At 43.5% G+C, this 23,210-nt stretch overlaps 1 protein-coding gene and 1 long non-coding RNA gene across 4 annotated transcripts in view; both read right to left on the bottom strand.

The window, feature by feature from the left end:
* Positions 1-4,988, bottom strand: part of LOC117878794 — a 144,755-nt gene extending 139,767 nt beyond the window's left edge. The window contains exons 1-2 of the long non-coding RNA XR_004646093.1: positions 4,850-4,988; positions 414-458 (exon numbers count right to left, since the gene is read on the bottom strand). This is a non-coding gene — a long non-coding RNA (uncharacterized LOC117878794). The remainder of the gene's footprint in view (positions 1-413; positions 459-4,849) is intronic.
* Positions 4,989-20,319: 15,331 nt separating this feature from the next.
* Positions 20,320-23,210, bottom strand: part of NEDD1 (NEDD1 gamma-tubulin ring complex targeting factor) — a 57,936-nt gene continuing 55,045 nt past the window's right edge. For all 3 annotated transcript variants that reach the window (XM_034773242.1, XM_034773269.1, XM_034773250.1), the window contains one exon: positions 20,320-23,145. In XM_034773242.1, coding sequence (XP_034629133.1) covers positions 23,041-23,145 — 105 coding nt within the window. In that variant the 3' untranslated portion in view covers positions 20,320-23,040. The remainder of the gene's footprint in view (positions 23,146-23,210) is intronic.

The following is a 23,210-nucleotide window of genomic DNA, read 5'->3' as shown; positions in this document are numbered from 1 at the left end:
TAAAGAGAAATGTCCTGAACAGAAATGTCTGAAAATGGCTCTTGTCCTTCCTCTCACTGTGAGCCAAGTGCATTATTATGGGATAGCAGCCCATCTGCTTAGTGGAACAGGTCACCAAGAATGTGTCATCCTAGTTCTCTGCTCTGGATCATGACCAAGTAAGGAATTAAAGTCTCATTCTTGATATTTAAAGTCCTTTATGTGATTTACCCCAGCTGTTGGAGAGATCACCCCTCTTCATGACCATGTTCTCTCTTGACAGTACATTCCACTGGAAATAGGAAATGGCATAACATAGGGTACAACTTTTCTGGAGCTATACCAAAACCAAGAAACTCATGTCTGCAAGAAATATGAATGATCACAGAACTCACCCCATTCAGAACCAGATGAAAAGTTCATCTCCATCTTACCTTTCCTGCAAGAAGTCCTTTATCTCTCACACAAACGCAATTCTGCTGGAAAGGGAGAGAGGAGAGAGAGAGAGAGAGAATGAATTTCTTTTTAATTCTTAGGAGATGCTCAGATTCAACTGACAGGCACTATAAGAACCTATACAAATAGAAAATATTAAAAGGATTCAGAAAATAAATCCCTAAACTAGCCCCTCCACCCCTATTTGTTTCTCTTGGTGTTAGATTTTGTTAGTGTTATGAAGTTACAATTAGGTGATTAGAAGTAGCTCTGAAGCATATAGCTGTACTGATTTTTATGACATGACCAAATATGATTAGTCAGATAGCAATAATTGCTAACATAATATAATTAGGATTCAATACTCTCCGAAGCATTTTTTGGGTACTGCATTCTGAAGATTTTTTTTTCTGATAGCAACTGATCTGACATTTTTCACAAGTAAAACCCATCACATGTTGTATACTAGTGTACCTTTTTAAATAATTTTGGAAAGATCAAGTCATTTTGTTGGAATCTGTACCCTCAAAAGCTAGTATTATAGAGCTACAATCCCAGAATTCAAAATTTGTCTACCAAAGTAATCAGGAGCACTGTCCCTATATATCTGGAGCCTGACTAGGAAAGGTCTGGGATATCTGAATGGCAGGTTACTTTTGCTCACTGTCCTTACACTTGAATATGACTATGCTTTAGTGACTAGAAGGATGTTCTTGATGGAGGGCCCTCGGCTCTGGAAATCACTTCCCCCGTTGAGCCATTTCAAAAGTGACTAGTGATTTCTGGTGCCCAAGCGGAGACATTTTAAAGGGACACTGATTTTCAGAACGTTTTGTGAATTGGCCCTCTGAAAATAAGGCTCCTTAAAAAGACTTGTCAAGTTGGGCTTCCCCCAAAAAAACCCACACAAAGCACCTAAATTTATTGATCATTTCTGAAAATTTAGGCCATGAGCTTTGGTCTAAAGGATGCTTATGGTGAACTGAATTCATTTTAGGATTGAGTTCACTTAGTTTGATGTGACCAGTAAGTGTTGTTCATTTTTTGTATTTATCCTCCTAGCATTTTGGATGGCTTTTGTATATAAACTAATAAATTATTCCAAATTTTATTATAATTTCGTATTAGCTAGGAAAAATTAAGTTGTAGACTTATCAGTAAATATAGTTTTAAAGACACCCACATGCCATAGTGGCGTAAACTACTTCCAATTTCCCCCTGCTCCTTTGTTCTTAATGGAAATCAAAACAGAGACAAATGCTTAGGTAACATGATCATATGATTTAGTCCCTGCCCCCACCCTCACCCCAAAAATATTTGATTTTTTTTCCCCAGTAAATACTCTCCCCACTAAAAATCCAAGCACAACTACCAGTAGAGAAGGAAACTCACAAAAAGCTATTTGAAATGTATTCTACACCATAATAATGCTATGATGTAACTCCAATGTGAATTCTGTGTTTGGCATCTCCAGTTTAAGGAAGTACATAAGAAAGTTTTTATAGAACAATTTCAAATATCAATGTTCTATACTTGAAAACTAAAGCTAGAGAAACAGTTTTGTACAATACCACTTACAAAATTATAGAAAGCCATAGCTGTGAATCACCTGTTTATGAAAACCAAAGATATTGTTTTCATTACATCTCAAATTTTTATATGATATATGTTTGTGCACACAAAACTCACTCTGTCTAGTCTAAACAATTGAAATACAATGTGCTCATGTGTCAAAACTTTTGATGTTGGTTTTAATATTTTCTCAAAATGACTTGCAAGAGACTTGGACTTATGTACCACCAGCTGAACAACATTAAGGTATGAGAAAATAAGAATTTTAAGAAATATTTATTAAAAAGAAAGTTATTCTAGGAGTTCAAAGTGTATACAATTAGTTGAAAGCTAGTACAGTGCAATGTTGAATGAAGACAAAAGATGTAGGACAGTTCTGCCCTCTGCAGGGGGTATAAAGGTATTAATTAAACCTGTATAAAAAAAGCAATACAGTGCTTATGGAAGCATTGTACGAACACTTTAGAAACAAAGGTTTAGAAAAGTCTTCATGATATATTCTTTATGTAAACTATTAAACCATTACTAATGCAATGTTTCAGTGCCCAGATGTTCAAAAGCTTTCAGACTATTTGGCAGCAGAAACTAAAAGCCTCTACTGAGTAACTACTATGTAGGGATAACTGTTGGGTATTAATTTTTTTTAAGTCAACTGCAGTTCAAAAATCAAATACTTTATAGTGTCTGTTTTCAAGGTGAGCTTGCATGCAAAATATACCTTTTAGGGCCCCAGTCCTGTAACTGCCTCCACATGACTGCCCCCTTTGAACCAAAACAGAGGGAAGTACAGGATTGGGGGCCTAAGATATCCAGCCTTAAGACTGGATATGAAAGTCTAGATGTAGTGTTTCTCAAATGCGGACACCATGGCCACATGCCTTTTCTTGCAGCCACAATCTCCTGGGCTGTTATGGGGGGTTGGGAGGGGAGAGAAAGTAGCGGCCTCTTCCCATTCCTGTTGCTCCTGGATGCACCGCCTTGGTGTTGATTGCTGGGGTGCCAGCAGGGGTTGGGCCCTGCCCCCCCCCGTGGAGACACATGGGGAACAATGTTGGAGGACCAAGCAGCCGGTGAGTTCCCCACCTTCCCAGGGGCCGTGGGGCTCAGGCTTCGGGCTTCAGCCCTGGAGTGGTGGGGCGGCAGTCTCTGGCCACAGGGCTTCGGGCTCCAGCCCCCCACTGCCTCTCCCCCACCTACCCCCATTGCCCCTGGCCCCCACTGCCTCCCCCAACCCCCACATTACCAGGGGCAGAGGGGGGGGCGGGGTCTGTCCTCCCGCTGCGCCAGATACCAATTTCTGAACTGCAGGGCTCTCCCGAGAACCGCAGCAGGGAAAGGAGCAGAACATGGAGCCACTGGGCATCCCCACGCTGGCAGCTCCTCCAGCACCACTGCTGTACCACCCCTAGCTGGCCCCTCAGCCCTGTCCTCTGTGGGGCTGCAGTACAGACCCCAGTCAGGAAGGCTCAGCTGCGTGGAAGGGCTATGGGTGGTACAACAACCCTGCTGGAGGAGCTGCAGTACAGGGCTCTCCCTGGAAACAGAGCGACAAAAGAAGCAGAACACCAGCAGCACCTCTGGCTTGGCTGTACCGCCCCCAGCCCCACCCCCCAGCTCAGCTGCTGTACAGACCCCAGGCAGGAGGACTCAGGAGACACAGCTGCCTGGAAGGGCTGGGGGCAGGACTGGGGTAGCCCCACATTCTTCTGCTCCTTTCCCAGCTACAGTTCCAGAGAGCCCCTCCAGCATGGCTGTACCGCCCCCAGTCCGGTCCCTAGCCCTTCCACGCAGCTGCATCTCCTGAGTCCTCCTGCCTGGGGTCTGTACAGCAGAAGTGTCTGGTGCAGTGGGAGGACAACAGAGCCCCCCCCCCCCCCAAGGTAACGTGGGATGAATGTGGATCATGGGGAGGGGACGGGGAGAGCGCAGGGGCCCCAGGCTGGGGTGGGGAAGAGTCACATGGGGAGGTCACATACCCCCCCCTCCCTCCCATGAGTATAGTGCACCAGCAAGAAATGATTTCTACTTGCACCACTGATTGCACTAGAGCAGTTTTCAACCTTTTTCCCTTTTGCAGATCCCTACAAGGTTTTGACTTGAGAGGCAGACATAGTCTGCAGACCCCCAGGGGTCCGTGGACCACAGGTCGAAAACCACCGCACTAGAAGGCCTAACAGCTCCCCTACTGGGAGCGAAACAGCCACCCGCCTCGGGTGACCAGATGTCCCCATTTTATAGGGACAGTCCCGATATTTGGGGCTTTTTCTTATATAGGCTCCTATTACTCCCCACCCTCCGTCCTGAATTTTCACACTTGCTGTCTGGTCACCCTACACCCACCCTACCATGCACCAGTCAAATAGTTGCAGTTTCCTCCAACAAAATTCGTGACAGACATCGCCGCGAAGTTACTGGCGGGTCCAAACGGAGCCATCTCAGGATTGCACACGCCTTGCCACGGCCTCGGGGCTCCGTATGGTGCCAGTGAGAGACAGGCTCCCTCAGCTCGGCCCCACCTACCCCCCAAAGCCCAGCCCTGCCCGCGGGCTCTCCCGCCGCCTGCGTTACAAGCCCCACCGCGGGGATTCTGCGGAGCGCTGGCGCTATGGAAAGGGCCCGCTCCGGGCAGTGCTGGGGGCTCGTGGCTCACCCGCTCCGTCCCCAGCAGCTCCCCGGGCGGGCGGGCACCGCAGCGAGCACCGCAGAGGCCGGGCGCCGACAATCCCCACCCACGTTACTGGCAGCGGAGCCGCTCTCAGCCCCCCGCGGGCCGCCCCGACACAGGTGCCTCTGCCCCGCCTGCCCCCGCCAAGGGGCTCGGAGCTCCCTGCCCTGCCCGGGGGCGCGTCTCCCCCGCACTCACCCCGCTCCAGCGCAGGAAGGACGTGGCGGGCAGCCCCCGCTCTGGCCCCGTCGCCGGGCGGGCCCCTCCCGGGCCGCCTGCTGCCGCCGCTCTGCCTGGGCCCAGAGGCGCCGCGCAGCAGGTTTGGCCTCAGGCTTGTTCCTGGGGAGCGGAGCCGTCCCGCCGGGAGAGAAGGGGGCGGGACGGTTCAAGGTGTAAAACCCAACCGGGATTAAACAAACCTCTGGAGTGTCACTGCCGTGGGGGCCAGGCAGTGCCACGAGGAGGGGGAGCCGGGCGGCCTGGTGCTGCAGCGCCTCAGCCCCATGGGCAGTAGGAAGGGCCAAGAAGGGGATACACTGGGACACAGCCCATTTAAACTAGTTATCAGGGAACTACTGGGCTAAGGCACTCTAAGTAGGCCATAATAAGCTCCCAGGGGAAGTGGTAGAAACTCCATCCTCCAGCCATTTAAAGAGACATAAGAATGGCCATCCTGTGTCACACCAACGGTCGCTCTAGTCCAGTATCCCGTCTTCCGACAGCGGCCACTGCCAGGTGCTCCAGAGGGAAAGAACGGAACAGATAATCATCAAGTGATTCATCCTGTTGCCCATTCCCAGTTTCTGACAAACAGAGGCTAGGGACACCATCCCTGTCCATACTAGCTAATAGCCATTGAGGGACCTAATCTCCATGAATTTATCTAGTTCTTTTTTGAACCCTGTTATAGTCTTGGCCTTCACAACATCCTCTGGCAAGGAGTTCTACAGATTGACTGTGCATTGTGTGAAAAAAATACTTCAAAGCAAAGGAAGAACACAATGCAAATAGGAGGGCATAGGCCTGTTAAACATGATTTAATGGGTTTTAAAATGTCTCCTCTTTACTACTGGTTGTCCACCTAAACACATGTTAGAGTTGCCAAAGCCAAGGGGGTTGTTGTAAAGTTGAAAGGGAAATGGTCAGGACACGTACTGTATGAAGATGCAGCCCACGCTGTGAATGGAAGACGACCCATGTACTAAACCAGCCCATCACCATCTTTAATCTAGTACAGGACGTGGGCCATGTGTTAGTTGCTCATCTAGACAATTTGATAGCCACAATTAATACTCCAAGGGGGTAATTCTGCATCACTGCACATGTACGGAATTTATGTCACCCGCAGATTTCTTTGCTTCCCCACAGAAAAATGACTGCTAGTCCAGGCTGGGGAGGACAGGACTTCCTCTTCCCTTGCATGGCATCTGGGGCCGGGTCAGACCCACCTCCAGATTTCTTCCCTGGCTGCAAGAAGCTCTGCAAACTCCCCCACCACCACCACCACCACCATTATTATTTCCTGCACCCATCGCTCCTCAGCTGCAGGGAGAGGGAATCCCTGTTCAGGGATCCCTGGGTGACAAGGGATGAATCACTTGATTACCTGTTCTGTTCATTCCCTCTGGAGCACCTGGTATTGGCCACTGTCAGAAGACAGGATACTGAGCTAGATGGATCTTTGGTCTGACTGTTCTTATCCACCCAACCCCCATGCATCCAGACCCCCTCATACCCAGACCCTCCCACCAAGCTTTCCCCCTCCTGCACTCAAACCTCCCTCTCCCAAATAAGCCACACTTCCCCCTGCACCTGGACCACCCCGATGAGCCCCTCACACCCAGACCCCCTGCTGAGCCCCATACCCCACACACCCAGACCCCCTGCTGAGCCCCAAACATCTTCACCTGGACCCCCCTGCAGAGTCCCATTACCATTGCCCCCAGAACCCCCCCACACACACACACACACATCCCTGTGCACCCAGATTCCCTCTGCACCCAGATCCCCCACTGAGCCACCCATACCCAGATTGCCCCACACAGAACCTTCTCAACCCATACCTGGATCCCCCCACACTAAGCCCCTCCACATTTGGATCCTGCCTTGCTGGTGCACCTGGCATGAAGGGACAATGCTCTGGGGTGTTTCTGGGGCAAGCCTGGTCCTTGCACTGTATCAGGGTTGGGAGCAGCCTCACCCCTGAGTCCATGTCTGTGGGGGCGGGAGGGGGAAAAAATAAAATAAAAAAATAAAAAAAGCTGCTCAGTGATCTCCCACCTCTGTGCACCCAGTGGCCTGTGTTCCCCCAATACCATGCTGGAGCCTCTACATTTGACAAATAAAATTTGCAGACTATTGTGCACAGAATTTAAGTTTTTTTGGCACAGGAGTAAATTAAGAAAAACAAACATCTATTTTACTTCTAGATCCAGCAGCAGCCTTTAACAGAGTCAAGCATAAACTACTGCTAACCTACCTACAAGTTCTGGCTGAGCTTAATACAGACACAAAATAGTTTTGCTCATAACATGTCTGCTAGATCCCAAAAATAGTGATAAGAAGCTACCCCTCATGCCAGAGTTCTCATTTGCAGTACCCGTCCCTTCTGTCTCCTGTCTGACACAAATGTTAGGTTGAACTGGTCAGGAAATGATTCCACACAGAAAATGCTGAAGCAAGTGAAACAAGTACTGTTTTCATCAAAAATGTCTGGACACTTTCCACAAAACCTTTTGTTTTCTCTACCCTCACCCCCCAATTTTCTGTCAAAATTTGGGTAGGAAAGTGTTAACCATGCCTTAATATCATTTCAGTAAGGGATATTGTAAGATGCAGATAACAGCCATATCTACTTCTCTTTCTTAGCAGAGCAAGGCAATGGCATTAGTCAGAAGAACCCATGTCTGAATGAAATAATCTTATAGATGAAGAACAGTTGTCTTGTGCTTAAACCTGGAAAGAAGGGATGCTTACTGGAAGAAGTGTTTGGAGGAACTGGAAGAATCTATTACTAAACCCTCTGACAGTATTTGCCCTATGGTTGTCGAAGTGAGGCAAAGCCTATGTCCTATTAGAGAGTTATCACCTCAGACATACACACTGCAACAGTGGAAAGAAATGTCTGCTTTCACACTTGGCTAGCCTGAAGACTATTCCCCTTCCTCTTAGCTATGTGTTGTTCCACATCTAGCCAAGCCTTTGTTACCCCTCGGCAAAGCTAACAAAGCATTCTTCTTAGCAGTGGGAGCAAAGGCCCAAAGTAACTTTTGCTCAGAACAACGTGAAGCAGACAATCTTAAAAGGAAAGGAGAAACTATTGTGATAAAAATAAACAAATCAGAATATTTATAATGCCTAAGTATACAAATTGACAAGAGCATATTCCATTGGTACACCAGACTCTCCCTCCATCTCCAGGCCAGCTTCAAAGTCATCTTTAACATGGGTTAGCATATTGATAAGTTAGCTCTCTATAGAATTCTCCTCCTGCTTCATTCTTAGAATGCTATGATCAACAGAGACCCAGTGATTGACACAGCCCATCCTTAGATGCATGGGAGATTAGGGCATGACCTTCACATAAGTTTGTTGGCATTGTAGCTCATGCAGAGATCAAGTCTTCTCATGGTCAGAGTATGATACTAGACTCTCCGTTTTGTAAGCCTCCCATCAATAAAGGAAGCTGCTAAACAGGCTGACACCACCTTCCTTATCAGCATCTAAACATAACCCTTCAGAAAGGCAAAATAGGCTTGATAAAGCGGAGGTCCTGTTATAGATCTACTAATGTTACACATTAGTTACGCATCTAATTCTGATATTTGGTGCCTATAGACTACAGTGATAAAATAATTAGAAATTCATAGCTATCCTAAATTTGCACTGATAAATTTGCCTTTAGAACTGAGTTTTCTGACTCCCAATCTTGCACCAAGACCCTTAGACAAACAACCTTGTCATGTACAGTATTACACAAATGGCTAGATGTATGATGGGATTTTTTCCTCTTCACAGTGTAAAGCACCAATATTGATCATTGCTGGAGGAAAGATGCTAATCATTTGGACCAATGCTCTGACTCAGTATAGGATAAGTCTTCCTCTGAAGTATGCCAATGCAATGCTATCACTATTCTAAAACAGTGGTATGAGCCCTAATCAAGTGAAATATTTCAAGCTACAATAAGTATATACACACACCGGCTTGTACCTAAAAGTGTAAGAATCAACATGAACTCCCAAATGGCAAGCTTTAGCTGAACTTGCCTTTAGGTAGTGAGAATTAAAATGGATTTTAAGAGTGGTGAGTTTGCTTGTTGGTTTTTAAAAAGATTTCACTGACAAATAATCCATCATTAAGGAAATTACTTTTCAACTGATTCCACTCTTATGTACACCTCAATTTTATAGTGGAGGAAAGAAAATCTTGCAGGACACAGAATATTGCTCAACTTTTTAATGCTCACACATTTGTTGTGGTAAATCAGACTCCTGCGTCCCTGCCTAAGTTTCCTCTAAGCTGCATGGCCGCGCAGCTGCCTATTAGCCCCATGCAGGGGCTCAGGGCTGCAGCAGGGAAAGGCACCCCTCCATCCGCCTGCCCCAGCATGGACCCGCTGGAGCTGCCATGGCCAGGGCACCTCTCCCCCAGCTGCTGTGGCGAGAGAGAGGAAGTCCTCTCTTCCACTGCAGCCGCAGGGCAGCCTGCACCCCAAACTCCTCATTGCTGGTCCCACCCCAGAGCCCACACCCAACCCTCTGCCCCAGCCCTGAGCTCCCTCCTGTACCCCAAACCCTTCATCCCCATCCCAGAGCCCTCACCCCTAGCCAGAGCCCTCACCCTCTGCCCCAGCCCTGAGAACCCACCATATGAATTGTTATGTGCACCAATATGAAAGTGATGTCTTCACACATCACCTACAAATTGGTGCGCATAACAAAATTCATTCCGCACATGGACATAAAAAAAATTAGAGGGATCCCTGGTCCCCGCCTACAATCATGGTATAGCTTTCCAACCATGAAATTAAATAACCTCACAGGAAGAGTTTAGGGATAGCCACACCAATTATTTCCATGGTAACAAATGTACTTCAGAAAAGAGAAGTAAAAGAACCTAAAGTGAACTAGAGTAAGCAGCAAAAACAACTGACAGCATGGGCCGCTATAAAGATTAATGTCTCTTGTTGTGGAACATTTCCCTATTTCACTTGGAATTCTGGCATTTATGGATATGTGGCCAATCCAAATGTGTCTCATTGAGTGATTTACAGCACACAGCATCACCTCTTGTTCACATAGCTTATTTTGTTCAGGGTTTTTCCTTTTTTTAAGTCCGCTTTTTCCCTTTTGAATTGCATTAGTTACTACGACAAAGGATGTCATTGGTCTGGAAATTAGTAAACTCAACCCATAATGCACTACTGTGATTTGGTACACTTAGCTGGCACAATCACCCCCTTTCTCAGTTCATGTGCTTGCACCCTCACTCACTCTCTCTCTGTGTGTGTGTTTGTGGTGGGTCTTCACTGACTCAGCCCTCTGGCCAAGTCATATACTGTCTGAGGTAAAAGCAAAGCAAACTCCTTCCAGGGTACAAGTCTAACAGAGGCCTCTCTCAGTGCCCTCTGTAATGTCTCTCAAGTTGTACCTGCTCTGATATACAGTGTTGCCCCAGGGCTTCTTCACTGGAGGTAGTGTTTTTGCCCTCCTAGGGCCTTTCTGGCCCCAGCTCTTCAGCTGGGCCACTAAAAAAGTTCAGTTTCCCTTCTGGGGTATATCAAAGTCCAGGCCACTTTCCCAATGGCTGGTGAGTGGGACCCAGTCAGCCCTCTACTCCGGATCCTAGCCCAGGGACCCTATAGATAGCAGCCATGACATGTCCCTTTATCTAACCCACACTGCTACTCTAATTTCCTAGGCCACTTACCTGTGGCTCCAGCACATTCTTCACCTTTACCCAAGGGCCTCATCCTGGTGGAGTCCCAGAAGCCAGCCTGGAGCTCCTTCATGTTCCCCTCAGCCTCTACCAGCATTTTTCTGTCCAAGGTCCTGTAGCACCCTCAGCAGCCAGACACACCATCTGTTAACCTCCAGGTCTAGTAAAGAACTGATTTTATACTAGCCTACTGGGCCAGGATTGGCTGCTCGCCACACAGCCACTCTAGGGACAACTCTACTGTCCTTTTCTGGGGCACGGGGTGGCAGGGCCACGAGGCCACCAGCAGTGGGCCTCCGGATCTAGTCCATCCCCGTCACAACTATGAAAACAATTTAGAGAATAGTTTTAAATTTACATTATGGGGGCTTATAAATATGCCCCTGGCTGCAGTGGAACCAATATGGCAAGATGAAGGGAACCCTTGCAGTTAGGGTATGCAGGATGAGGGTTTGTAGTGCACCAGAAAGGGGACTTGGGAGTGGGACCAACTCCCTATGGGGAACAGGACCTGCAAGTACCTGTTGAGTGATTCCAAGGTCGCTGAGACTGGGCCTGCAACAGTGACTCTAGAATCTGAGGGATTGAGTTCTGTTTCCACACCCATAGGACACCCTTGCACTACCTTTGTTTAGTCCGATTTGTCACAAACTTGGAGATTTCCCTCATGATGTGGGGAAATACAGGATTTAGGATTTGCAGCCTCACAGATTCAGTCTGTGTAAGCAATGAGACATTATGAAATCATGGCAGTGATGACAAAGTTAAAAGTGGAAGATATCTTCCATTCTAAACCTGATTTTGGAACCCTCACTAACATTTTTGGGGGACAAAAAAGCCTCCATTCTTCCTAAAATTTGTCATTAGTCTTTGTCCACAAGCCAACTCTGTTGTTTGTTTAAAGAAAGTGTGAGGTTAATTGGAGAAGCCAATTTAGAATTATGGGATTCTGGCTAACGTGATGACTTTTCACTTTTTGATATTTATGCTTTTGACACACTTTTAACTCAAAGAGCAATGTAAAATGAAAACTTGTTTTATATATTAACCCTTATGAAAAATATTACATTGGAATATTTTTGCCAAGCTGGAATATAAAGGTTTTTAGTTATTAGAGGATGATTTTTTTAATACCAGGGAGGCATGTGAAGAATTTTGCATGTGTCATAACATCCTTGAGAGGTTGGGTAGCTGTTGCAAAGTCTATTGCCTCTAATCTAAGTTTGTGGTGTTTATTTTTAAAAAATCTCTAGCATTTTTTGTTGTGAAGATAGCCTTATAGACAATTATTAGGGGTCCCATCCTTCACATATTTGTTTTGGTAAGTTTGAAACCCATTTTCCAAGCTATTTAATTTAAACATTCCTATTGACATGTTTAATAATTACAAAATTTGTTCATGATAGTAAATGGCAGATGTAATACACTTGAATTTTAATAAAGCATTTGATATGTCTCTGTTCTACTTATTTATTCAAGGAGACCTGGTTAGCAAATTGTCTGAGCATTTGGACTGATAACAAGCAGCAGAATTTGAAGTAAGAAACGGAACAATCTATAACACTTTCTTCCCAGCACATAAGGGAAGCTATGGAGGTTAAGTCAGTGGAACAAATCAGATAGTTCCTGTGATAGAGATGGGAATTTCCTGGACAAAGCTTATTGAATTAAGTTAAAGTATCTAAGGAGCATATTTTATTAAAAATGTAAATGTTTGTGTTATTGTATGTGACCTGTCCAGGAGACATGACTAATATAAACCTTGGGAAGGGTTATAAGCTTCAAAGGACTCTTTTAAAACAATGAGCTAAGACAAAAACATACTGTTAGTTGAGTTGATTTCCTAGGAAATAAATGGGAAAAGGGGAATGCAAATACTCATTTATGGACTTGATCTTTTGTGGGGCAGGGATTTTTGTCTATGAATTATCTATTCCCAGGATCAAGAGGCCCAAACAGCATAAAGGAGTAACTCACAGTTGAATACATTTTCTTGTTCTGAGTACAAGTGGTTATGAACTTGTAACCACTGGAAAAGCCCTTGGTGGGGTGCAAAGGGCGGTTCACTGGCCAGGGCCCAGACTGGAGTTGGGGTGATCTGTGGCAAGCTTATGAGCATGCTTGGAAGTTCTTTTATTCTTTCTACATGTAATACTTTTACTCGCTAATACTTTTACCTTAAGAATGAATGTCCTTGCTTAGAAAGAGCTGTGTGGTAACTTAACTGTGACAATGTGCTACTGTGTACTATCTCTGAGGAGAAAACTAAAGCAGGCCTGCTTAGTCTGATTTGCTGGGAATTTCACAGTGTATGGAGGGAGCTGTGCAGCCTGGAAATACTCCAATCAGGAGGGAGAGAGACACGTGTCTCCACCCAAGAGAGGTGACGGGGTGAGGGAACTTGAAGCCTGAGAGCTGGTGCTCTGACTGTACCACGGAGATGGAATACAAGTGCCCTGACCTGTAACAGTCCCCTCCCCTCTCAATCACCACTTTTTTCCACCTGAAATTTACCCTAAAAAATTTACCCATATATTTTTTGCTTCCCGTAATAGCAACGGGATAGGTACGTTCGGAGTCCCAGAGTTCACGAGGGCCACTAAACTTAGGACGACACCCATAAAAGTTGCTGTCAGAAATAGCAGTGCTAGGTTAATACATTTAGACAAAGAATTTGAAGGCTCTTTAAATGACAGTCGGTACCTTAATTTTTGGGTGCAGAACTTGAGTCACCCTAAAGACATCTGATTTTCAGAAAGTATGAGGCATTCACCCTCTGATGATCAAACATATTTAAAACATCCCAAAAGTTGGATGCTCAAAAACAACCCCCACCCCAAAAGTCAAAATCACTAGTCACTTTTGAAAATGTTAGCATTAATTAGTACAGTGGTTCTTTGCAGGAGATTTGGTAACAAGATGTTAATAATTAGGTAGAGGGCTATTAGAAGAGTTCTTCCAGAGCTGTAAAAATATTCCAGCAACCAATTATTAGTATTAATACAAAAGCTTGATGGTATATATATATATATAATCTTATATTATATGTTATAATGGATTTATATATATATATATATATATATATATATATATATAAAACCTTAAGGCAATATGTCCAAGTCTCCCTTTAGAGAAGAACTGCAATTGTTACAAATTAAATTTGTTTTCACCAGTTGATTAAAGTCGTTTTAATGAGGAGAGAAGCTGCTAACAGAAAGAAAACTATCAGGTAAGAAATTTCTCATTCTGCTGCAGAGCTTCTCTCCTCTTTCATGACTAATGGAAAGTAGCAAGAAGTGACCTCAGAAACTGGAAGGGAAAGGAGAATGCCAAGTTTTTATTAATTATTATTATTATAGTAAAATAATAGGTAGGAAAGGAAGTCCTCCCCCAAACTATCATGTAAAGCACGAGCTTTGTTATTTAAGGAATTATTTGGGAACCAATCCAGTAGCATCTTCCTATCATAGGTTTCCATTCTGCTGCAGAAGCATCCTATCTTCCAAGTCTTCCTCTACACTTTTCTTCACAAAGTCAATTGGGAGTTTTGCAGCAGGAGCCTTGACTTCTCCTGTTAATACCTTCCCAGATACCTACCATGCTAACTGGTACAGGATTTTAACAGATTGCCTACAGCCCCAGAGACTCTGCATTTTGGAATAATATGAGGTGAATAGAATACAATTGGCATGTGTACTCCATATTCTTGAGATTTATCTTTACAGCACTAGGAATGCTCATTTACACCACATCCCTTGGACTGGAACAAAAAGACAGGAAAATTATTTCCCCAAAAGTTGTAAAAAGGTTTCTGGGGCTATAAAAATAACCTTTTCTTGGGTCTAGAGGAACTAATTACAAACCCTGTCTTTTGGAGGTGCTGGCTTGTCTAATCTATCATTCCAATTAGGCTTGATAGCTGATGAGATTCAGTCAGAAAGCCCACTGTGCCTGCCTAAAGAATGCCGCTAGGGCTCGTACCCGCTTTTCTATGGTGTGTGGTCAAAGGACTCCAATCAATGATCCTGGAGAAATTCTAATGTAGCTGAGATCACCAGAACTTTGTGATTATTATTACTGGTATAATGGTAGGTGTCTAGAGGCTAGGACCTCGTTGTGCTGGGCACCGTACCAACAAAGAGACAGTGCTTGCCCTGAAGAAATTAGTTTCCTTCACACTATAATTTGACCAGAACCAGAATGAATGAATGAGAGTTCCTGTTTGATTTCTGTCTGGACACTAAAAAGTATTGATAGACTGTTAACTGTAGGTTACCCAGGTTCAGATGAAGGAAGCTCTGCTTCTGGAGGTCAGATATTTTCTGAAGGTGTAATGGAGTTTCCTTGGTTATATCAAGTCTGAAGTGCTTTCTGGGGCAGTGGAAGATTGAGAAAACCTCCGCTCTTCCTTTCTCTCTTTTCTGTATGCTTCATATGAACCTTCTTGAAAAGCAACAGATTCTTCTCTGCCCTGGACATTATTTCAGTGGCCCTGGAAAAGCTTTGATCTCTGGTTACTCCCTGGTTTTGGAAGGATACAAACACTTATCCGTCAATCATAAGCCAACCTCGAATGGGAGGTAGGAGACCTCCCCTGTAAGTACCATAATTGCCCACGAGATGGGTTTTTGCACCTTCTTCTGAAATAACTGGTACTAACCCCAGTCATAGATATGATACTGGATTCGATGTCTACAATGGTTAAGATCAATGATCCATGTCTTTGTTTTTGTTTAGACACACTACTGATAGGGTTGTCAAAATGAGCTAAAGGATGTGTACTCAGTGTTTTTGGTATGCTCCCAGCAATGCTTGTTTCCACAGTGAGTATGCAAGGGTCTAGGAGTGAAAGTGGCTTGGCTGTCAGCATGTTGTTTAGACATACCTCCCACAAAGGGGTATTTGGATGTGTCCAGGGAATGACATCTAGTTTTGCATTCCCATTAGTTCCATGTCGCAGAAGGAATTTCTGCTGGCACATTTTGAAAACTGCACTTGGGGGTTGACCCAATGCCCCAGTAATTAAAGCTGCTGGAGATGAGTGGCTATGGATGGCGACTACTGGAAAATGGTTGATGCTGTGAAGTTTGGGATTTTTGCCAGTCTGTACCATGGTGGTAAAATTCTCGCCAGAGCCTTGCCTGTGTTGAGTCTGGATGAGCAATTATATGCATTGGGTTCAAATGTTCTTGATTTTGAAAAACTGGTATGAATCATTTCCAGCAGCTGTCCAATTAAGAAGGGGTCTGTGGACAAGGAACTAATTTGTATGTTGTCCAGATATATAACTCGCAAGAGAAGGTTACTTACCTTAACTGGAGGTTCTTTGAGGTGTGTGTTCCTTATCTGTATTCCACTGAGGGCTACGCATATGCACCATGTGCCTGGAGTGGAAACTTTTCAAAGTATTGCTTATTGGTCTGTGCATGTGTATTGCCTTGCAGTTTTGCAGAGGCTATAAAGAGTGGGACGGATCAACTGCATTGCCAGTTCCTTCTCCACTGCAGCCCTATAGAGCCGCAGCAGAGGGGAAGGAGGGTGGGAAGTGGAATACAGATAGGGACCACACATCTTGAAGAACCTCCAGTTACAGGTAAGTAACCTTTTCTTCTTCTTCAAGTGATGGTCTCTATTGTATTCCACTGAAGGTGATTGACAAGCAGTACCTAGATAGGAGAATGGTGCTAGGAAGATGGCAGAACTGTAGAACAGAGGATTGTAGCACTGAATGAGGTGTCAGTTGCAGAATCATGTACTAGAGAATAGTTAGAGGAAAAGGTGTGTACCAAACTCTACATGACCGCCTTACATAGGTCTGCAAGGAGCATGCTGCAGAGCGCAGCTATGGTTGATGCTTGCATTCTAGTGTAATGGGCTTGTATCCCATCGAGTGGGGAGCATCCTGATAAGTGATAGCAGCGTGTAATGCAGCCTGAGACCCACTTAGAAATTCTCTGGATGGAAATGGCCTATCCTTTAATTCTCTCCACTATGGCGACAAAGAGCCTGGAAGACCTCTGCAACAGCTTTGTCCTTTATAGGTGAAATGCCAGGGCCCTATGCACATTGAGGGAATGAAGCCACCATTCCTTGTTTGAGGCGTGTGGTTTTGTAAAGATGGTAGGCAGATATATGGGTTGGTTGAGGTGAAAATGGGAAACTGCCTTTGGCAGAAACTTGGGATGCAGGTGCAGTGACATCTTCTCCTTATGGTGAAAGGGGGGTTGCCACATCTCCCAGCTCACCAATCCTCCTCGTTGAGGTAATGGCAAAAAGGAAAGCAACTTTCATGGAAAAGGGGGGGCAGGACAGGAGGCCAGCAATTCAAAGGAAGAGTTAATTAAAGAGGTAAGGACTAGGTGGAGGGCCCATTGGGGAGCAATACACTGAATTGGTGGATATTATGTAAAAGGCTCTCCCAGACTCAGGTGGTCAAGGGTTGGGTAAAAATCAAATGTCTTTCCACCGGAGGATAGAAAGCACTAATGGTGGCTGCATGCACTCTGACTGAGCTGAGAGCAAGTCCTGAGGTTTTCAGGTGGAGGAAGTAGTCTAAGAGCATGGAGATGCCCACAATTTGGGGACAAGACCTTGCTTTTAGGCCCAGGGGGTGAAGCATGCCCCTTTGGCCTAATAGAATTGCTTTTGTGGAATCCTTTTGGCTACTACAGAGGACCTGCCAATGAACACTCTCATGTTAATGGAGGTGTCTATCCAAAAACCATGCCGTCCATGGATCTGGATGCTGTTGTGTTGTGTGAGCAGTTCTGGAAATGTCTGGAGCAGGAGTGGAGGCAGTTTTGACATGTGGAGAAGAGGGAACCAGAATCCGCGAGGCCAATATGGAGCGATTAGAATGGCCATCACTCTCTCCTGCTGGAGTTTGTGGAGGACATGAGGTAGGAGTATGGGGGAGAAGAGGAAGGCATAGTTCATCCAGTCTGACCAATCGATGACCAGAGCATCGCCCAATAGGTGGGCACCACGTCCTCCCCTGGAACAATATTGGGTGCACTTGGTGTTGGTGTGTGATGCAAAGAGGTATCTGATTGGTGTACCCCAAGCTATCAGCGATTATCATGTCGTGCAACTCCCATCTGTGATCAATTGCAAAGTTCCTGCTGAGAGAATCTATGATCACATTCTGTGCCAGGCAGATAGGCTGTTGCCAAAAGGATATGATGTGCGATGCACCATTCCCAGAGGCGAATTGCCTTCATAAACAGTGCTGGGGACCTCGTGCCCCCTTATTTGTTTATGTAGCATACTGTGGCAATAGCAGACAGCTGGTAAGAACACGTGGAATGCTTTGCATACTACACAAAGTTTGTGTGTGTTTATGTGCATCCTGGTCTCTCCTGTGGTCCAGGTGCCTTGTGTCATGTGCTCATCAATGTGAACTTCCCAGCCTGAGAGTGATGTGTCTTATGACTGTCATGGTCATTTAGGATGGGAGGAATGGCATTCCAGAGCAGATTTGTAGCAGGTTGTCCACCACCAAAGAGATGACCTCTAGTGGAATACTGAGTATGGTGTCCATGGATTGGTGCATAGGAGAATAGACTCTTTGCAGCCATAGCTTAGACAGCAAAGGTGCAGGCAGGCAAAGGGCATGACATACGTGCATGCCGCCATTTGCCCTAGGATGGAGAGGCAGGTTCCTGGCTGAGACCAAAGGGTTGGAGGTTACCAGGGCGATTTGGTCCAGTAGGGTCTGGAATCTGTCCTGTGCCAGATAAGCTCGTAGGGTCACATCGATGCAAACTCCTACGCATTTCAGGAACCAAGTAGGGTTCAAAGTTGATTTTTTGATGTTGATGCTTACTGCTAGGGAAGAGAAGATTAGAAGCTGGGACATCAATGCTTGAGCTTCCTCTTTGGACCGCAGTTAGATAGGGTTTCTTCTTAAGTTACAGAAAGAACAGACTTCCACATTCTCTCAGCCAGTTCCAAACCTCCTGGTGAGTCTCAGGGTCTCTCAAAGAGCTTCTCCCAGGTCTGACTCACCCTATTTAAACTGTTTTTGACTCCCCCCTAGGACAGCCATTAGACTTTGACCTTATGCCTGAATGAGTTAAGAGACAATGCCTTGAAATCACTGGTCTTGTGACTATCTCACCAGTGGGTGAATATTGTCTGATCTCTTCTTCCAGGGGTCTTCGAACTTCATTGCATTAAGATCCCCTTCTGACAACAAAAATTACTATGTGAGCAGGAGCGTGTGTGGGGGCAAGCCCGAGCTCTGCTGCCCCAGGCTAAAGCACTCAGGATTCAGCTTCAGCCCTGGGTCCCATGGAGTCGAACGCTGGCCCTGGGGCTGCAATGCACTTTAGGGTCCCGACCCACAGTTTGAGAACATGAATATGAACATAAATCATATTTTGGGACATAGATTAATAATCCTTATTGAGATCCCAGTCATCTGTCACAGGCCCCAATTCTGATTTCACTTATTCCAGTGAAGTCAATGCAGCTAGAACTGGTCAGTCTGAGGACCTAGAATATATTTTTTTAAAACCCTACTGTAACAGTGATTATTTCAACTTAGATTTCAGACTGTTCACAATGTTTGGCTTACTAGTATTGTAACTTTTTTTTAGCTATAAAACAGTTGTCATTTGAATGGTATAGTAATTATGTAAGATTAAATGGGTGGCCTTTCACTGTGCTAAAGGTATCTTCTCTGCAACTGTACAGCATGCTAGTCCTACTGATCCAATGCACATTTTTTCTAGTAAGATAGAATTTGTGGCTCTAATTTCTGGTCAGAGTAGTCATCTTTCATATAGTTAATAACTGGGACAAAATGCAGTCAAATTGTCCTAGTGTTTTCTAGCATGCCTCCTCAAATAGATAGCTTGGCTCCAAGCCTTGGAACCATTATTTCATCATCAGTGGTGATGGTCACCAAATCACCGTGATTTTGCCTTTATAAGTAAAAGATACATGCATTTTTACATGAATCCACCACTACCAGAGTTTGTGGGTTCATAAGGCTGAATATGTATTTTTACACTGCTGTTGAAATAACTTCCTACATTTGAGATTGGCCACAGTGCAAGGGCCATATCACCTTTTCTGAGAGTTTATTAATTATATAGAATACATTTCACAGAGAATATAAAAAGGCTAATTTTACATTTACAATTGTTTTAACATCTTAACAGGTTTCCTTTTTCCTAGTGTAAATTTAGGTCTACCATTGATAGCTGCTTAGTACTGATTATTCTTAATTACAAAATATCATCATCATCTAATAATTTTTATTCCTGAGAAGATGAAATTCTACTTCATGCTATTATTGAAACAAAAATATTTTAGAATAATGTAGTATAAACATACATTTGGCCCCAAACTGAATGTTCACCCTCTTTTCCCCAAATATCCAACAAATGATTATGAAGTACATTCTTCAGTTCAAATATTCTGAGAAATATTATCCTTAAAATATACTGGACAGCCTCTTGGAAAAGTAGTACTGGTTTGCATCTTAACAGGTGTCAAATCTATTTAATCAATGATCCTGCCTTTTTAAGTAAAATCTTTTTAAAAGACTATCACATTTCTTAGCACTGTCAAAAAAAATTCAGTCTGACACCAAGCCCATTTTAAAAATGCATATATATTATATACACGCCTGATATATAGGTCAAATTCCAGAATCCAGGTTCCCAGATAGATTTTTAGGATGAGTATTTCCTATCTTGCTATAAACCAAGACAAGGGGAAAAAATTAAACTGGTTTATTTTTCGAAGAGGGAGGGAAGAGGAAGCATACATGAGTCCAGGAAATGACTGCACAGGAGGGAGGAGAGTCCAAGATCCCAGACTCACCAGTACTTGAGAAGGGGAGTAGAAAACATGCACTCTGCCTTTCCCAAAAACATTTATTTGAAAGTGCTCTACAGCAACGGCCATCAATCCTGTCATAATCGTACTCATTTCTAAGTCAGATATATCTATTACTCCAGAATCACATGGTACAAATGGAACATTTCCATAAACACCAATTCGTTTAGATGGCTGCCATATTCAAAAGTAGAGGGAGATACTGCAAAGCTCAACTCAACAAGGGATTCCAAGATGGGATTCAATGAGACTTCTGGAGCTTAGAAACTTCCATAAGACATGGCCCATCCCTAGTTTGCAGTCTTCTTCCTGACTCATACACACTTCTGCATCATTATTCAAAAAAAGGGTTACCAGAAGTGCTTTGTTCTAAGAGTTAAAATAAAGAATTTTATTTTAAAATACAGTTCAGATCTGTGTACAAGTAAAACGTGCTATTTGCCCCCCTAGGGGCTATCAGGATTGCTGGAGTGTCTCTGCCAGTCACCAGTGCCACATTAATCCTGAGATAAGGAAACAAGCCTCAGGACAAAGGTCAAAACCTTTTCTTCTTCAATCACTGTTGTTGCGATGTCCTTTGTTCAGAAGCTCAGAAGTTTACCCAAGGTTCTGAATAAAAAAAGAAGTCTTGGTGACATCTGCAGACAAATACTCAGGATGCTTTTTCAATTCCCTGCTATTTTATGGCCATTCTGGTGTGAAAGCCTTGGGAACAGAGTCTGGACATGTTGGGTGCTACGTCAGTTTAACAATGCATGCTGTAGAACTGTGAAAGATTTGCCATACTTTTAACCACCATCTTTTTCACAAGTTTGTGGCTAGTAATTTGAGTGTCAGAAATTGCTTACTCATTCTACAAACTTACAAAAGCTTTACAAAATACTGTTATCTGTACATTATTTGCATTAAATTACTAAAAATAAGTTTAATGTATTCTGCTTCCTTGAATTCAACTCAATATAGAAACACTTTTTTAAAGCTCTTTTGAACATAGTAGCAATAAACTACAAACTGATATTCAAGTCCTGATCATAATGTTGAAGATTACACCAATGTTATTCAATTTTTTACAACAAATAATTAATTAGCTTGTAAAAAAATACAGGAACCGCTCCCTTATGCTTCCTTCTTTTAAAAAAATCACGTTAAAGATGGTGACAAGATTCAAATAGTTTTCTTGCATGTTTCATACTTTGCAATGTATTATTTTAATTAAGTGACAGATGTTTTGTTATGGCTTTTTCATTTATTGGAAGAATGTCATGCTGGAGATAAACATTGCATGTTGTAGCTAATGAACCCTGTGTTCTCAGTATTTTCTTTTTTGAAATCTTCTTTTCAATTGGAACATCATGTAATGATTGTGGGTATCTTAAGATCTTCAGAACATCATCTGCAAAAGGCACTTGTAGCAGAGCCTGATCAGCCCTTGCTGAGGCAACACTTTCACTGGTGTGATTGTGGGCGAAACCCTGGCCCCAATGAAGTTAGTGGCAAAACTCCCATTGACTTCAACGGGGCCAGGATTTCACTTCAGATATTTTGCCTCACTAAGAATTGCAAGAATAGGCCTGGCAGTGTTATACTGCTGGACTAACAGTACTGGCATGACACATGCAGCCATGTTAGCTTATAGCTAAGACAAATGAATGAATTTGGTATTCAGCATGGCCAAAAGAAAGTTACAGTAGTGGTAAAGTACTACTGGTTAAGTGTGTTCACTCAGAACATTTCAAAGGCTACAAGTTATATTCAATGAAACTGGATAAGTTATCAATATGCCATTAAATTATGTAAATATTCAGACTTATGTAAGTGAAAGGATTCTAGTTTACACAACTAAATTTTAACAAAAACTCATCCTAAAATTTAACATTTATAAGTGGGAGGAGCGAAGGGAGAGGAAGAATCAGTGGCAGAAGAGTAAAAACCATTACAAAAAAAAAAAGCCACAAGCAATCACATTCATTAATATTTCCAAGACTGAACCCAAGTTTTGCTCCATATAGGAAAAGTTTTGAGTTATTCATAACTGCATGTTAATCAGATAATTACTAGTAGATTCCCTGTTTTTCCCAGCTATGCAGAAACAAAACTCCAAAATGTCATACTGAAAACAATATGGTTTTTCACAAAAATAGTCGAAATACTGAAGCTAAAAAGACTGCTGCTGACAAAAGTGTAAAATAATGCGTCAGTCTACATAGTTCTGACAGTAGGTATATATAAAAAATTCTTATGGAAAATACATTTGTCCTGTTTCCTTTTCATTTATAAAAGGCACTTCGTGGACAGCTAAAGATCTGATAAAATACTTATCCTGTTAGCTTTCCTGTTAGACAACACATGTATTTCAAGTCAGTTTACCATAAAGATATGAACACATTCTTTACAGCCGTTATTAGTGCAGATTTATCTCTGTTAAAAATTTTACAGTTAAGTATTGTGTCTTATAACATTTATTTAAAAGAAGAGGTTTTCTGAGTTCAAGAAAACAATACTGGTCTTCATACACGACTTCAGTGTTCGGTAGATGACATCTTGAAGGTTAAAGTACAAAATTCAAGAAATGCCAAGAAAATAAGCTGTGTGTGGACCTTTCAGAAGTGGGTCCTTAGTCTTTTGTTTTCCTCTCGTAGTCTCTCAATTTCAGCTACTAAGCTTTCATTTACAGAGTATCTTCCAAGCAAGGCATGCATTTCATTCTAGAGAAAAGAGAAAAACCCTCTTAGCAACAGCTAAAGTTTACTTTTCAAATTTTGTTCTCTGC

Source organism: Trachemys scripta, chromosome 1 (genome assembly GCF_013100865.1).
Source record: "Trachemys scripta elegans isolate TJP31775 chromosome 1, CAS_Tse_1.0, whole genome shotgun sequence".
Taxonomy (NCBI): domain Eukaryota; kingdom Metazoa; phylum Chordata; order Testudines; family Emydidae; genus Trachemys; species Trachemys scripta.
The sequence above is the reverse complement of the archived record's forward strand: the minus strand, read 5'-3'. Positions and strand labels throughout refer to the sequence as shown.